At 43.5% G+C, this 18,851-nt stretch overlaps 1 protein-coding gene across 1 annotated transcript in view; it reads right to left on the reverse strand.

The window, feature by feature from the left end:
* Positions 1-811: 811 nt before the first annotated feature.
* The window catches only part of LOC144889008 (chloride intracellular channel protein 4-like), a 30,850-nt gene continuing 12,810 nt past the window's right edge, over positions 812-18,851 (reverse strand). Inside the window, exons 5-7 of the mRNA XM_078768818.1 lie at positions 1,970-2,076; positions 956-1,119; positions 812-832 (exon numbers count right to left, since the gene is read on the reverse strand). Of these exons, the coding sequence (XP_078624944.1) occupies positions 812-832; positions 956-1,119; positions 1,970-2,076 (292 nt within the window). The remainder of the gene's footprint in view (positions 833-955; positions 1,120-1,969; positions 2,077-18,851) is intronic.

The raw sequence follows: 18,851 nt of genomic DNA on the forward strand, positions 1-18,851 counted from the left end.
AGATGCTGCATAACAAGTTTCATCAAATTTCATCAATATTTGTGTCTTTCAGAGCGTAGACGTCAAATTGTTTACAGACGACAGACAGACAGACAGACAGACGGACGACGGACACTGGGTGTCGACAAAAACTCAGCTGGACATAGTCCAGTTGAGTTTTTTAAAAGTACAACTACAAAACCACACCACCACAACCACCACCCTGAAAAATTTGGTTGGTATGCGGCAAATGTCAATTATATTGTCTCACCGACAGCACAAATACGTTTAATTACAGCTAGAACAGCGCTCGGTAGAACACATAGCTCGGATCTGGATCTGGACCTGAACAAAAATCGAATCGGCTTGTTCTGGACACCTACCCAACTCATTGACCTAGTTTTGTCACAACTCGTCAATAACTTTATGGTATATCGTGCTATTTATCGTTTTACACTCAATGGTGTCGATTAATTTACAAAATTAAAAACATCTCTTATGCAGAGCAGGTTTGGATCTTCATGAAAATCAAATCGATTCCTCTCTGTCACACATCCTGTTCGTCCGAATCGTCCATAACTTTTTGAGATATTGTGCTACATATTATTATTGGCCCGAACTCAAAATGGTGAAGAATCACTTGTAAATTCTAGTATCCAGATCTGGATCTTCACCAAAATCTAATGAATTTGTCCTCACATACCAAACCTTTCGACCAAATTTCGTACGAATCCGTCCACAACTCTTTGAGATATCCTGCTCACAGACAGACAGGGGTGAAAACATAACCTCCGTCCATCCACCTTAGGTGGTGGAGGTAATAACAATATGGTCATAATGATACAATTTTATACTGAAATTCAATCAAAAATCAAGTTGATATTAAACCCTAAGATTTGAGTGAGTGAAATCCTCATTAATCTACTTCCTATACAAGTACATACACCACACTTCAAACAGGCAAACGTGTTCTCACCCTGATAACATTCAGTTTGGGTAGGAGAGTGCAGTCTGCCAGTGTGAGATGGTTTCCATCTAGAAACGAACGTTTTGATGGACCTTCACCAGGTTCTCCGGGCAGTGGACTCGTCAGGTACAAATCAAGGATCTCCAAGGTATGCATGAGTGCCCGCTGCTGTGCTATAGCCATAGAACCGGAAAGAAAACACAAAACCAAAATGGACAATGTGAAAATGAATGTTTGACTGAAATTATCATCTCTGAAAAAATTCTCTGAAAACAGATGTGTTTCTGGGTCACTGGTCATCATCAGTGTAGAGTTTATTTACCAGAAATTGAGCTACTAACCTGTCCCTCTTAAGATTATATCTATAGATGACACATTAAATGTTGAGAGCATTGACTCTGTGCCACACCAACACTTGACTCCAAACATCATGACCAGTGGGACATCTGCCACCCGTCCATCCTGTTTGCGCATCAATTATATAGTTAAGCGGCTTTCTGAATTTCAAGCGGGAAAGCAGATATTAAAGATAAAGTGCACTTTTGGCTTAGTTGCTGTCAGTTAAAGACACAGAGACATCCATTGCACATAATCTACATAAAAGTGGCTTTTGCTTGAATTATTCAATAAATAAATCAATTAATTGAAGAATGCGTGAGCAGTACTCGTACTCTTTAAAAACTGTGTGTACAATCCAAGGCCCACTCTCCCTCCCCCCAAACTCCTTTCTCCCGGCTGAGGTACGCACAACTCGCACAGTCCCAGGTCCACCACTCTCCCAGCCGAGGGAGCGAAGCTCGACTGGCCAATTTGTATTTACGGATATTTTCATTTATGGAGTTTTGTGATTTTTTCTCCTGGAATTGTGTTTTGGAGTTACATCAGTATGTGAAATTTATACTTTCTAGCCCATCTAGAAGGCACTAAACATTTATATCAGTGAGTGGGTGGTTATGTCATGGAGCTTTATCTATAAGATACACATCTATAAATGGATTGAGGTGTTTGCTGGAATGTTTGTACCAGCATTGCTCGCCAGGCTGGTGTTCCGAATGTATGCCGAAAATATTGAGAAGATGTCACGACCTGCAGAGTTTGATCCTGGGTACTGCACCGCCAGCTTGGGATACCTTGAAGGAAAACAGGGTTGTGAAAGGCAGAGACATGTGCAGTTAATTTGAGTGTTTTTGAAAATGCAAAATAAAAACGAAAGGTAATTTTTTTTATAGCAGGGCTGTTTGGGGGGGTGGGGGGGGGGAAATATAGATATGATAAATAAATAAACTAAAACAATTAAAATATAATAGATATTTAAAATAGGAGAGAACAGAAAGGAGAAATGTGAAGGGGAGAGAGAGAGAGAGAGAGAGAGAGAGAGAGAGAGAGAGAGGAGGAAAGATATATATAAAATAAAAGTGGAAAAACAGAGTGGGGAAAAAGATTTTTCACGACAGCGGATCTAACTTTCCACCATCAACTTTTCCATCCTCACCAAAGAATCATGCACTTAAATCTATCTGGAAATGGGAGAATGCCATCAAACAGGGGACAAAGGCACTCCAGTGGTAGAGTGGCGACAATATTCAATATCTACCCGACATAATCAAGGATACCCATCACATCAACCTGGACTTATTCAATATCTTCCCCACATAATCAAGGATACCCATCACGTAAACCTGGACTTATTCAATATCTACCCGACATAATCAAGGATACCCATCACGTAAACCTGGACTTATTCAATATCTTCCCAACATAATCAAGGATACCCATCACATCAACCTGGACTTATTCAATCTCTTCCCAACATAATAAAGGATACCCATCACATAAACCTGGACTTACTCAATCTCTTCCCCACATAATCAAGGATACCCATCACGTAAACCTGGACCTATTCAATATATACCCGACATAATCAAGGATACCCATCACATAAACCTGGACTTACTCAATCTCTTCCCCACATAATCAAGGATACCCATCACGCACCCAGGATCTTATTCAATCTCTTCCCAACATCATCAAGGATACCCATCATGTAAACCTGGACTTATTCAATATCTACCCGACATAATCAAGGATACCCATCACGTAAACCTGGACTTATTCAATATCTACCCGACATAATCAAGGATACCCATCACATAAACCTGGACTTACTCAATCTCTTCCCCACATAATCAAGGATACCCATCACGCACCCAGGATCTTATTCAATCTCTTCCCAACATCATCAAGGATACCCATCACGCACACAGGATCTTATTCAATCTCTTCCCAACATCATCAAGGATACTCATCACGTAAACCTGGACTTATTCAATCTCTACCCTACATAATCAAGGATACCCATCATGCACCCAGGATCTTATTCAATCTCTACCCTACATAATCAAGGATACTCATCACGTACCCAGGATCTTATTCAATCTCTACCCTACATAATCAAGGATACTCATCACGTACCCAGGATCTTATTCAATCTCTACCCTACATCATCAAGGATACCCATCACGCACACAGGATCTTATTCAATCTCTTCCCAACATCATCAAGGATACTCATCACGTAAACCTGGACTTATTCAATCTCTACCCTACATAATCAAGGATACCCATCATGCACCCAGGATCTTATTCAATCTCTACCCTACATAATCAAGGATACTCATCACGTACCCAGGATCTTATTCAATCTCTACCCTACATAATCAAGGATACCCATCACGCACCCAGGCTCTGATTCAATCCTCTACCCTACATAATGAAGGATACCCATCACGTAAACCTGGACTTATTCAATCTCTACCCTACATAATCAAGGATACCCATCATGCACCCAGGATCTTATTCAATCTCTACCCTACATAATCAAGGATACTCATCACGTACCCAGGATCTTATTCAATCTCTACCCTACATAATGAAGGATACCCATCACGTACCCAGGATCTTATTCAATCTCTACCCTACATAATCAAGGATACCCATCATGCACCCAGGATCTTATTCAATCGCTTCCCTACATCATGAAGGATACCCATCACGTCCCCAGGATCTTATTCAATCTTTACCCTACATAATCAAGGATACCCATCACGCACCCAGGATCTTATTCAATCTCTACCTTACATAATGAAGGATACACATCACGTACCCAGGATCTTATTCAATCTCTTCCCTACATAATCAAGGATACCCATCATGCACCCAGGATCTTATTCAATCTCTACCCTACATAATGAAGGATACCCATCATGTACCCAGGATCTTATTCAATCTCTACCCTACATAATGAAGGATACCCATCACGTACCCAGGATCTTATTCAATCTCTACCCTACATAATCAAGGATACCCATCATGCACCCAGGATCTTATTCAATCGCTTCCCTACATCATGAAGGATACCCATCACGTCCTCAGGATCTTATTCAATCTTTACCCTACATAATCAAGGATACCCATCACGCACCCAGGATCTTATTCAATCTCTACCCTACATAATGAAGGATACACATCACGTACCCAGGATCTTATTCAATCTCTTCCCTACATAATGAAGGATACCCATCATGCACCCAGGATCTTATTCAATCTCTACCCTACATAATGAAGGATACCCATCATGTACCCAGGATCTTATTCAATCTCTCCCCTACATAATGAAGGATACCATCACGTACCCAGGATCTTATTCAATCTCTGCCCTACATAATCAAGGACACCCATCACGTAAACCTGGACCTATACAATCCTTACCCTACATAATCAAGGATACCCATCACGCACCCAGGATCTTATTCAATATCTTCCCAACATAATCAAGGATACCCATCACATCAACCTGGACTTATTCAATCTCTTCCCAACATAATAAAGGATACCCATCACATAAACCTGGACTTACTCAATCTCTTCCCCACATAATCAAGGATACCCATCACGTAAACCTGGACTTATTCAATATATACCCGACATAATCAAGGATACCCATCACATAAACCTGGACTTATTCAATCTCTTCCCCACATAATCAAGGATACCCATCACGCACCCAGGATCTTATTCAATCTCTTCCCAACATCATCAAGGATACCCATCATGTAAACCTGGACTTATTCAATATCTACCCGACATCATCAAGGATACCCATCACGTAAACCTGGACTTATTCAATATCTACCCGACATAATCAAGGATACCCATCACATAAACCTGGACTTACTCAATCTCTTCCCCACATAATCAAGGATACCCATCACGCACCCAGGATCTTATTCAATCTCTTCCCAACATCATCAAGGATACCCATCACGCACCCAGGATCTTATTCAATCTCTTCCCAACATCATCAAGGATACTCATCACGCACCCAGGCTCTGATTCAATCCTCTACCCTACATAATGAAGGATACCCATCACGTAAACCTGGACTTATTCAATCTCTACCCTACATAATCAAGGATACCCATCACGCACCCAGGATCTTATTCAATCTCTACCCTACATAATCAAGGATACTCATCACGTACCCAGGATCTTATTCAATCTCTACCCTACATAACGAAGGATACCCATCACGTACCCAGGATCTTATTCAATCTCTACCCTACATAATCAAGGATACCCATCATGCACCCAGGATCTTATTCAATCGCTTCCCTACATCATGAAGGATACCCATCACGTCCCCAGGATCTTATTCAATCTTTACCCTACATAATCAAGGATACCCATCACGCACCCAGGATCTTATTCAATCTCTACCTTACATAATGAAGGATACACATCACGTACCCAGGATCTTATTCAATCTCTTCCCTACATAATCAAGGATACCCATCATGCACCCAGGATCTTATTCAATCTCTACCCTACATAATGAAGGATACCCATCATGTACCCAGGATCTTATTCAATCTCTACCCTACATAATGAAGGATACCCATCACGTACCCAGGATCTTATTCAATCTCTACCCTACATAATCAAGGATACCCATCATGCACCCAGGATCTTATTCAATCTCTACCCTACATAATGAAGGATACCCATCATGTACCCAGGATCTTATTCAATCTCTACCCTACATAATGAAGGATACCCATCACATACCCAGGATCTTATTCAATCTCTACCCTACATAATCAAGGATACCCATCATGCACCCAGGATCTTATTCAATCGCTTCCCTACATCATGAAGGATACCCATCACGTCCTCAGGATCTTATTCAATCTTTACCCTACATAATCAAGGATACCCATCACGCACCCAGGATCTTATTCAATCTCTACCCTACATAATGAAGGATACACATCACGTACCCAGGATCTTATTCAATCTCTTCCCTACATAATGAAGGATACCCATCATGCACCCAGGATCTTATTCAATCTCTACCCTACAGAATGAAGGATACCCATCATGTACCCAGGATCTTATTCAATCTCTCCCCTACATAATGAAGGATACCCATCACGTACCCAGGATCTTATTCAATCTCTGCCCTACATAATCAAGGATACCCATCATGCACCCAGGATCTAATTCAATCGCTTCCATACATCATGAAGGATACCCATCACGTACCCAGGATCTTATTCAATCTCTACCCTACATAATGAAGGACACCCATCACGTAAACCTGGACCTATACAATCCTTACCCTACATAATCAAGGATACCCATCATGCACCCAGGATCTTATTCAATATCTTCCCAACATAATCAAGGATACCCATCACATCAACCTGGACTTATTCAATCTCTTCCCAACATAATAAAGGATACCCATCACATAAACCTGGACTTACTCAATCTCTTCCCCACATAATCAAGGATACCCATCACGTAAACCTGGACTTATTCAATATATACCCGACATAATCAAGGATACCCATCACATAAACCTGGACTTACTCAATCTCTTCCCCACATAATCAAGGATACCCATCACGCACCCAGGATCTTATTCAATCTCTTCCCAACATCATCAAGGATACCCATCATGTAAACCTGGACTTATTCAATATCTACCCGACATAATCAAGGATACCCATCACGTAAACCTGGACTTATTCAATATCTACCCGACATAATCAAGGATACCCATCACATAAACCTGGACTTACTCAATCTCTTCCCCACATAATCAAGGATACCCATCACGCACCCAGGATCTTATTCAATCTCTTCCCAACATCATCAAGGATACCCATCACGCACCCAGGATCTTATTCAATCTCTTCCCAACATCATCAAGGATACTCATCACGCACCCAGGCTCTGATTCAATCCTCTACCCTACATAATGAAGGATACCCATCACGTAAACCTGGACTTATTCAATCTCTACCCTACATAATCAAGGATACCCATCACGCACCCAGGATCTTATTCAATCTCTACCCTACATAATCAAGGATACTCATCACGTACCCAGGATCTTATTCAATCTCTACCCTACATAATGAAGGATACCCATCACGTACCCAGGATCTTATTCAATCTCTACCCTACATAATCAAGGATACCCATCATGCACCCAGGATCTTATTCAATCGCTTCCCTACATCATGAAGGATACCCATCACGTCCCCAGGATCTTATTCAATCTTTACCCTACATAATCAAGGATACCCATCACGCACCCAGGATCTTATTCAATCTCTACCTTACATAATGAAGGATACACATCACGTACCCAGGATCTTATTCAATCTCTTCCCTACATAATCAAGGATACCCATCATGCACCCAGGATCTTATTCAATCTCTACCCTACATAATGAAGGATACCCATCATGTACCCAGGATCTTATTCAATCTCTACCCTACATAATGAAGGATACCCATCACGTGTCAAGTAGTAGATTTGTTATTGCCTAAAGTTCAGTTATAGACGTTGGTTGCTAATGTGTTATGATTTAAATGTTGTTTAAAAATGCTATTTTCATAAAGTTAATAAAGGGTTTTTGCTTCGTTTTAGTTTTGGATGAGGAAAGGCTCGCTGAGGTCATGCTGGACAAATTGTATACGTGTGCTTTTTCGAGGCTAGATAACATAAACCTGTTGTTTTTACCATATATATTTTGTATTAATCACAGCGACGCCTGACTCTGTATAAACATGCTTTGAATTACTCATGTGAACCCATATATTTGCTCTGGGCTTATCTGGCCAAGCATGCACTCTTTGTGAGTTACATTTCTGTTTTCTCGGAGCCCAGAGAAACATTTGGTCCGAATGATAAGGAAGGGCTGACTCCCCCGAATAACAGAGCGGATGACGGTGGGGGCTTGGCCCACCGGGGAGGAACCTCTCCCAGTTTTGTTTGTTCCCTCGGAGATTTCCTGATAAAACGTGTCCCTATATAAATGGACTGGGAATCAATGTGTTTTCAGGAAGGCTTGACTTGGCATGAGACTGGCTCTTGCTGTAGATGTCTTGGCTTCTTCCGGATCTGTATAAGTTGGTTTTAATTAAAAAGCTGCGTCATTTTTCAGGCTATTTGTGGACTTCTTTTCCAAACGAAGAGCTGATTCTTCACAGATGGTACCAGGAGTGGGGTCAGCACCGGACGACGGGAAACGGAGCCCGAGGGACAGGAGGAAGGCTGCCTGAGGCGCGCCGGCACGCGGATTTGATTAAAGGTGGGAGTTGTTTTATATCAGAGGGCTATTATTCCAAATTCGTACCTTCCTCCCTCAAGCGGGTTCAGTCTCCTTGTCTTCCGCGCTGCCTGCACTCGAACAGAGATTGTAAGTAAAGGCTCATTTTAGGCCTCAGAATGACGTAGCTTTGTTAAAGCCAGGATAAACAAGTAAGGACTTAACAGTAAGCTTAAAGTTACAGTTAGCACCAGGAGGGGAAAATGAGGTCGGACAGCCATATAGGCTGAAGCCAGGTGGCCAAGATTTTTCCAGGAAGGAACAGCCCAGAGACAAGATGGGGTATGCCATTGCATGCCAGGGAACGAAGGGCTGTGGCTAACTTAGATAGAAGGCCATAGGAACATAGAGGGCCATAGGAACATGGCCAGTAAAAGGATTTGCGCAGGATATCGGTGAAGATAACGTTCGGTACAAGCAGCCCGGAGCAATAAGATGGGAAGCAAGCTAATGAAAGAAAGGGAACCCCTTAAGGGAACCCCGGCATCTTTCATGTTTAAGAGGCATCATTTTGCCGCGGTAAGACCATTAAAGGACTGGGCTGGGTTAACTAAAGATTTAAATAATCCCTGGCCAGAGGACAAGTAAGTAAGCAGTTAAACAAGTAAAACAGCGAGTGATGCCGCTGGACCAGATGCCAGACCAAGACCCCCCAACCCCCCCAAGACCTGAGCTCAGTCCCGGGGCTCTAGGCAACACCCCCCAACCCCCCAAGACCTGAGCTCAGTCCCGGGGCTCTAGGCAACACCCCAACACCCCGCCCTGCCTTCCTTTTTTTTCACCTCAAACCACCCCCGTCCAACCCGTCCCAAAAATCCTTTTCCTTGAATGAGAGACGTAACATGAATGAGCAAAGATTGTTTGGGAGTGGCTGGAGAAAGGCATGATTTGAGTCGATCTGAGTTTCGCGCGAAGTCTGGGAGACTTCTATGAGTATATGAATGAGGAATGAATGTATATTGGGATGTTAATTGACGTGTGTATCTGGCCAATGTACCTGTCTGTATGACATATGCAAAGCAGAGGGTTTCGGTGTGAAGCTTTGTAAGTGGTCTGCTCGACATGGGGGAAATTCAGGCCGGGAATGTCCATTTTAGCGTCTATCCGAGAGAACAGGCGAGGTCCTGAACTGAGTCCGGATTTTCATCTGTTTGGGAGTTGTTTGGGAAGCGAATTGATATAAATCGGGTCAGGAAAGCACTCGGAGTGCCCTTGTCGATCTACTGTTGATATGAAGCGGTTTCTTGGAGATGGTTGCAGGATGGGCTGTTTTTTTCGCTAAATTCAGAATTCGAATCAATATGTGTGTTTTACTTGAATTGAAGAGTTCATTCAATGGCAGATATTGTGGATTGTATGTGTGGGATGTATCGCTGAGGCAGCTCACCTTTGGAATTGGTGTCATATAGTGCATTTTGGGTCAGAGAGGTTAAGCGTCGGAGATCCTGTTTTTTGCGATGTTTACGAGCTAGGGATGAGTTCTGACAGCTCAATGTTCTGACAGCTCACTACATGTCAGGTCGCAGATTTGTTATGACAGCTTTTCGCACTTTGTTATGACAGCCGACTGCATGTCCCAACGTGAGGTAAACCCCGCCGTGAACGCGAATAGAGCGGCGTGCAGGGAGTGTTGGGATTCGTGTGGAGGCACGAGGGTGCGCGCCAAGACGGGGGGCGGCGTGGCGTCGTCGCGTTGAGATGGTTGTGCCAGGTCGATCGGCGATCTCTGAATTTAAATCGGATCTTTGTCATGTGTGTTGTGAAATTAACGTCTATCCGAGAATCCTGGCGATGTTCGTTTAATTAAAGTGTGGTACAAACCTGTGTTTCCGCCGTGCGGCTCCGTGGAAGTTTGGGTAGAGGGATATTGTGCGTTCGGGCAGGAGCCGAGCGAGCCGCGAGTCACGGGTGTGCTGTATGAGATTTGCTCAGAGTGCCGGCGATAACTCGCCCACTCTCAGAGGAGGATGTGTGCCCAAATGCATTGTGGGTCATTTCGACTTTGCTGGATGTCGGACGTTCATGTCAGACGAGCCATGTCGGAATAGTGGCCGGCTGCGACATATATGCCAGGCAATGTCACAGGACGAATACGTTATAAGATGGATTTTTATTTAAGATGGATTTATAAGATGGATAGATGGATGGATTTATTTAAGATGGCTAAAATAAACGATTTCAAGACAGAGTAATTAATTTCCGGAGCCAAGTTCCAACAGGAAGTCTTGTTCATACAGTAAGGTACAGTGCGGAGTGGCGGCTGGAAGATGCATCGATGCATTTGTGTTGATCGATGCGGACACAGATTTAGTATGCTGGTAAGGTTAAGTTATTAAAATTGGAAATTCAATAATTTGAGCAGAAATGTCACGTTTCAACAGAACGCTGATCCGAGGAAGGAGGACGGTTGAGGTTTCAACTGTCGGTATGTGGTGTGGCTTGTGCCAAGGTGTGGGCGCGAGGAGGTGTGTTGATGAAGCGTTGTGCGAACGAGGAGGGATGTGCGAAAGGTGCACTAGGTAGCAAGGGTGCTGCATTGTGAAGCACGCCTCGTACGGAAGTTCCTGGACGGATTGTGACGGTTGTTGGATTCGTAGGAGCTAGCATTTTGCGATGTAGAGCCTCAATAAGGGTCATTTGTCTGTCTGGATGTGGTTCTTGCAGGGAATGACGCCGGACTTGTATTATTTGCGGAAAAATAAAGTGCTGGTTACCCCAATTCGAAGTTTGACCTTTTAAAGTTTAGTTGACCTTTGTTCGAGATATGCAAGGGAAAGGTCAGAGGTAATTCACTAACCTTGGAAGAACGACAGGCGGAGTCAGTCTACAGGGTGTTGCTTTAACGACAGGATATATAGGACTTAAATCTGGAGAATATCGGGACATTATATTGTGGGTAAAACCAAAATCATGTACATAATTAGTGGACAGAGAATATCGAGTTTTTTGTTGTTGTGGAAGCGTCAGGTACAGTACGCTTGGAATTTAATTTAACCGGGCCGAGTACAGTAACGTGTTCGATCGAGCTGTGGGGATTTGAGATGGATTTGAGTCACGTTAAATGGAGGACATTTGGGAGGATGAAGAGATGCAAGTAACGTGGATTAAATTGTGGTATCACGAGTTGGGTGCCAGAGATATTGTGGTTATTATAACTCACTGATTATAGGGGGCGCCGGGCGCACCGAGTACAGATCGGGTTGCATGATGGAGCACGCATGCATGGATTTTGGCTTTGCGAGGCTCCGGATAGAAATTGGCATTTCGATGCTGTGGATTATATTGTGCCTGCCCGGAAAGGTGATGTCCTGTGCTGGGGCTGGCGACATGCCTCTGTTATTTGTCTGTCTGTCGGTCTGATTGTAAGTCTTTGGTACTGGGAGGGCTAATTGAGTGCTTAGGCGTCATTGTTCCATGGAGGCAGGATCTGCGAGTCACAAAATGTAAACGGGAACTTTGTGTAACTTTGCACCGGATCCACAAACAGAGAGATGGACAGGACAACAATGGAGTTTATATGGACGGGTTTGGGGCAGGTTCAATCTGACGATTACAGAGTGCTTTGTTCTGTTCACGAAACATGTAAAATTCATGGAGTTGAAGTGGTTTGCAAGAAGGTAGCAGAGTCAGTACTGGGATGCAACCTCGTCCAGGGGTTTTGGTCCAGCCTGCAAGGAGTCCAGGGGCTTGTTTCAGGGCTGGGTCGCCAAAAACGGGATGCTGTGCCCATCTGGATGTAAAATTATCCATCAAGGACGGGGAATGATGTGCAGTGTGATTGATTGGAGGTAATAAGGATTTGTGTTGATTTCCTGATTTGAGTTCATCTGGAAACAAAGACAGATGGGATTAATGTGTATATCAGGAACAATTTGGAAAAGAAATATGGATATATGACATTACTAAAATATAACCAAGCAATTGAGAGTTCTTGGGTTAATGGGATATAAATAAATGCATCTACAAATTGACGGTTTAAAAAAAAAAAAAATTTAGTTCTGGATGATACTTAAACGATGAACAATGTTGGCAATATACAAAGAATGTGACTTGTTTTTTGGGGGGAAAACATGTGGTTTAAAATTGGTTGGCTAAGTTTTAAAGATGGAGATGTTTCGCAGAACTCTTATGATTATTTATATGAGTGGTGGACTATTCCATGGCGAAGCATTTTCCAGTTTATTGAAAGTTGGATTTTGTAAAATAATGGTTTAATATAACCACAGTAGAAAATAATATACAGATTTGGGACATTTTGTAAACTTTCAAATAATGAGAAGATTAAAAAAAATTCATTTTATTTATTTCATGGAAAATATTTGGGTTGCAAGTGGAGAAGCATGGTATGGTATAAAAATAAAGAGGGAGTATCCAGGAAAAGGATGTTCAAGTGAACTTTGTGCTGTGAAAAGAACGTCGAGTTAATGGAAGTGTTTTGTTCGATTAATTTTGTTCAATTTGTGTTCAAATGACCATCGATGTTGGGGGCAAAGTTATGGGTGGATTTGGTGAGTGGTTGTGGGCAAACGAAGATTAATTTAGATTTATCATAGTTAAGGTCGAGGAAGTTGATTTGAAGCCAGAATTTCATTTGGATGCCAGAAAGGAGAAAGGAGATGCTGAAAGCCAGAAAGGAGATGCTGTTGTCTACTCTGAATGACAGGTGGTGGTATCCAGGGCGCTGAGGAGTTTTGTTCACGCTGTAAAGTTTGTTTATTTATTTGTTTATTTAGTTTGTTTATTGTAGAGAAGAGTGCTTTTGGGATTCCGGAGCCAGAGTGGATAATTTGAGAGTAGTAGGTGGTCCTTGTGGGCTTGGGAGTGAACTGATTTGGGTTTAATAGGCACAAGCTGGTCTAAACAGGGTGAGGAGGATGGTGTGATTGATGATGTCAAAGGAGGCGTTGAGGTGAGGAGGATGAAAATGTTGAGGTTGCCGGCATCAGAGGAGAGAAAAGGTCGCTGGTGATTTTGAGGAGAGCAGTTTCAGTACTGTGGCTGGAGCAGAATCCGGATTGGGATGTTTCATATAGGTTATTGGCAGAGTGGTGATGTTTGAGTTGAGTGGCCACAGCACGTTCCAAAACTTTTGACAGAAAGGGTAGATTGGAGATGGGTCTGAAGTTATTTAGGGTGTCAGGGTTTAGTCCAGGGTTTTTCCAGAATGGGGGTGAAGTTTCACGAGTTTTTGGGGAAATCGGTATGTGAAGCTGGATTAAGTTGGAACTGCTTGATGAGCCATGGAGATGGATTGGGTTTTGTTGTTGGTTGTCTGGGAGTTCGGTTGTTGCATTGCCAAAGGTTTCTGTGTGGTGGACACACTGGTTGGCTGTTGTCTTGTGTGACGTGGGTGGAGATGTATGTGGCTGTGTGTGGCTGCCTGGAGGGGAAGGCGGCTACAGTGGTTGATATTGGTTGTGGGTTGTCCGGGGTGCTTCGATTTGCATAGGGGGTGAAGATTGGGATATTACATTATTTTAAGTAAGTATTGGTATGAGTAATTACATAAGTAATTATGAGTTATTATGAGTAATTAGTGGTATGAGTATTAGTTATGAGTAAGTGATTATTTTAGTAAAGTTACATGTTTCGCTGTGTTGTGGATCTGGGGATAAGCTAGTTTGATGGGTACCCTGGGGTCTTCAGCGTGTCTATGTGTTTGGCTATCTGTTACACCGGACTCTTGAATGGGTTTTCATGAGACGAATTTCAGACATAACAGTGAGAATCTATTTTGAGCGAATCACAGTGGGTGAGGAAAACATTGTGTGTGACCAGACACCAGAACTGACCAGAATTGAAATTGGAAGTAGACCAGGTTATTTCTATTATTTGTTTATTCGTGAAAATAAATAAATAATAGGGGGAGGTTAATGGAGGTTAATGGTGGTTTGTTTGTGTTAATGGAGGTTAATGGTGGTTTGTTTGTGTTAATGGAGGTTAATGGTGGTTTGTTTGTGTTAATTCTAGTTGAAACTCTCGCTGAAGTAATTTTCGTTTATTTTTATTTTTTGATTCGATTTGAGAGTTGAGATGATTGATTTTTTATTAATTTTATAATCTTATTTTTATTGATGTTGGAAACAGGTAATGGGATGCTGAGAGAAGGATTGAATTTAATTTGAATTGGACTGGATTAAATGGGATTGAATTTAAAAATTGAATATTGGATAAAATTGGATCCACTTGAAAAAAAGTGGATTAGGAAATTGGAGAAAAGGTGTTCTATGAAACTATGAATTGAATGAATTGAATCTATGAATTGGAGACCTGTAGACCAGGCGCTCCCAGGAGACTTGTGGACCAGGTGTTCCACCAGAGGAAAAAGACCAGGTGTTCGTAAAACACTTCACCCGCAAGAACGCCTTGGAACCAAGGTGGAAGGGACCAGTCCAGGTGTTGCTGACTACACCAACGGCAGTCTTTTGCGAGGGCAAGACCTCGTGGATCCACGCCACGCACTGTAAGTTGGCCATACAAGCACCAGACACTACACCACAGCAACCACAGTAAGGATGGGCCTAATCATAGGTACAATACTATTGATAGCGACAGCAGCTAGGGGAAACTCCGATTCCAATAGATGCGAAAACGAAACCCGACACCTCACCGTAACATGGGGACAAAGAGTATCACTACCATGTTTCGAACAGAAAGCCCTGCACACAAATTGGGTGAACATAAATTGGCTAGCACTGTCGGCAGGGCCTGGACGCGTTGGCATGGTACTACAAAAGCAACGAGAGTTCCGGGAAGACGGGCAAGCTAGCATTAAGACCTTGGCCCAACCAGGATACCAATGGGGAACCCCTGATTTTAAGCTACAAACACGCACACGCCTAGGGAAAGACATGACCATGCAGGTCCGGTGCAGCGTCTGGACCCCTGGCGCGGCCGGTGGCGAAAAGAACTACATACCATGCATCGAATACATACTCACGCCACAACCCCAGAATAAGGCCCCAAAGAAGGGTGAAAACACATATTGGAAAGTGGCCAGGGAAGTGGCAACAATTCAAAATAGGACACACTGCTGGTCGTGCATGCGCTTTCCCCAAGCAGGCACCACAGGAATACACATGATAGTGCTACCTCTGTCCCTCAATGACCTCTGCTCACAACCTATCGATTCCCCATGTTTAGTCACCACGCTGGAAAGAGAAGGGGTTGACAACGGCAAGAGTTGCAATCGACAATTTAATTATCGCCCGCCAATGATTGCCCATGTGGCCGAGAGGCCTGCCCCCGTCTGGGTCAAACCACAGAAAGGGAGGGTCTGCCTCCAGGGTTCCGGCCACTTGCGTATGGGAGAATCAGAATGCGCCTACACTCTCCCCGGGAAGCTGGGACAAGGGAGCTCGGGGATTACATTACGAATAGTACTGCAAGATAAACACAACCACAACATAACGGCTATAACATTCTCTAGGGGGGTTAGTAGGATTAATGGGGTGGTAAAGGGACTCCAGTGCTTATCCACCCACCTGGTCCCACCCCATGGGACAATGTTTATATGCGGCGACAAGGCTTACCCCTATTTACCAAATAATTGGGGGGGCACATGTTATCTGGGTTCAGTCCTTCCTGACGTTGAGATACTGGATGAGCTAGACCCAAAGTCCTTGGACAGGCGTTATAAGAGGTCAGTCATGAACGAAGATGGAACCACTAAACTACACGGGAGTCTATGGGAAAAGGTGTTTGGTTTCTTCTTCCCAGGAGCGGGCACAGTCATGGATAGTTTCCGGATAGATAAATTGGCTTTGGCCCTAGAAAAGGTGGCAAACGACACCGCTACGGCTCATGACATACTATTGGACACGGTAATTCACATGCGTACAATGGTGATGCAGAATCGGGTGGCTTTGGACATGCTCCTGGCAGAGAAAGGAGGGGTATGCGGAATTAAGGGAAACTAGCCACACCCTGACGATCGATCGGATCGCGCGCGAAAATTCTTATAAATTTAGCTGGCTCACTGACTGGTTCCAGGGATGGACGGGCACCATAGTGAAGTGGTTATTGACCGCACTGGCTGTGATAATCGGGGTAGTAATTTGGGGGGCACTAATGAAATCTCTAGTCCTCCTCTGTATGAGAAAGTATTTTACAGGATGGAAAGTGAAGAAGCCGCCGACAACGACTATGGCTCTGACCACAGAGGCCGTCGACCTGAACGGGTCCTTCAACAAGGCAGTTGCGACCGGCGCTCCAGAAAATTGCATTGAATTTTGTAATGACTGTGATACTTGTGCGGATCCCATGTGGGAACTGGCTGCTGCCTGTAACGGTGTATGAAATGACTGTGATACTTGTGCGGATCCCATGTGGGAACTGGCTGCTGCCTGTAACGGTGTATGTGATGACTGTGATACTTGTGCTATAAACCCCTTGCGTGTACTGGCTAACGCTGCTTATGTATTACAAGCTGACAGCTGCACGCCCCCTTCCGACCCAACTATGGATCTGATTGCGACACTGGGTCTGGCGGTCGAGGGACCCGACGTGGATATCCTAGACCCGCAAGCCGACCAGGCGCCCAAGGGAGACTTTGACATAAAGGAAGTTCCTCTCTTTGCTTCATATGTATTAAGTTCAAATGCTTCAAGTGAATCGGATTTTTACGCTCTGTACCCTGACCAGGAAATTGAGACACAAGATACTGACAATATTATGTATTCCCCAGAACAGCAGCACGTGAGGGACCTCATGGGCATGATCGTTGATTAACTTCGAAGATCTGCAAGGACTGGGTCTGCAAAGGGTGGGGGGAGCAAGTTCCGCAGGGGAGGTGGTGGCCCTCTGGCGGAGCAGAACCTCATCTGGACCAGACACCTTCGTTGTGGATCCGAAACGTTAATGGACTTTCATGTTCTGAGCCCTCAGGCTCCGAGCACGCACCACACGACACGTTCGCCAAATGCACGGGCGAGGCGCTTTGGGCGCACGATATGCCCTTGGGAGATACCCGCATTACACAATTATTTTTTCAATACCCGCATTACACAATTATTTTTCAATAAAGCCCGATGTGGCACGTTGTCTCTTAAGATACTTTGTCTCGACGAGACAAGAGGAAGGAATGTCAAGTAGTAGATTTGTTATTGCCTAAAGTTCAGTTATAGACGTTGGTTGCTAATGTGTTATGATTTAAATGTTGTTTAAAAATGCTATTTTCATAAAGTTAATAAAGGGTTTTTGCTTCGTTTTAGTTTTGGATGAGGAAAGGCTCGCTGAGGTCATGCTGGACAAATTGTATACGTGTGCTTTTTCGAGGCTAGATAACATAAACCTGTTGTTTTTACCATATATATTTTGTATTAATCACAGCGACGCCTGACTCTGTATAAACATGCTTTGAATTACTCATGTGAACCCATATATTTGCTCTGGGCTTATCTGGCCAAGCATGCACTCTTTGTGAGTTACATTTCTGTTTTCTCGGAGCCCAGAGAAACATTTGGTCCGAATGATAAGGAAGGGCTGACTCCCCCGAATAACAGAGCGGATGACGGTGGGGGCTTGGCCCACCGGGGAGGAACCTCTCCCAGTTTTGTTTGTTCCCTCGGAGATTTCCTGATAAAACGTGTCCCTATATAAATGGACTGGGAATCAATGTGTTTTCAGGAAGGCTTGACTTGGCATGAGACTGGCTCTTGCTGTAGATGTCTTGGCTTCTTCCGGATCTGTATAAGTTGGTTTTAATTAAAAAGCTGCGTCATTTTTCAGGCTATTTGTGGACTTCTTTTCCAAACGAAGAGCTGATTCTTCACATCACGTACCCAGGATCTTATTCAATCTCTACCCTACATAATCAAGGATACCCATCACGCACCCAGGATCTTATTCAATCACTTCCCTACATCATGAAGGATACCCATCACGTCCCCAGGATCTTATTCAATCTTTACCCTACATAATCAAGGATACCCATCATGCACCCAGGATCTTATTCAATCTCTACCCTACATAATGAAGGATACACATCACGTACCCAGGATCTTATTCAATCTCTTCCCTACATAATCAAGGATACCCATCATGCACCCAGGATCTTATTCAATCTCTACCCTACATAATGAAGGATACCCATCATGTACCCAGGATCTTATTCAATCTCTCCCCTACATAATGAAGGATACCCATCACGTACCCAGGATCTTATTCAATCTCTGCCCTACATAATCAAGGATACCCATCATGCACCCAGGATCTAATTCAATC

Source organism: Myxine glutinosa, unplaced genomic scaffold (genome assembly GCF_964187855.1).
Source record: "Myxine glutinosa unplaced genomic scaffold, kmMyxGlut1.1 SCAFFOLD_544, whole genome shotgun sequence".
Classification (NCBI taxonomy): Eukaryota; Metazoa; Chordata; class Myxini; order Myxiniformes; family Myxinidae; genus Myxine; species Myxine glutinosa.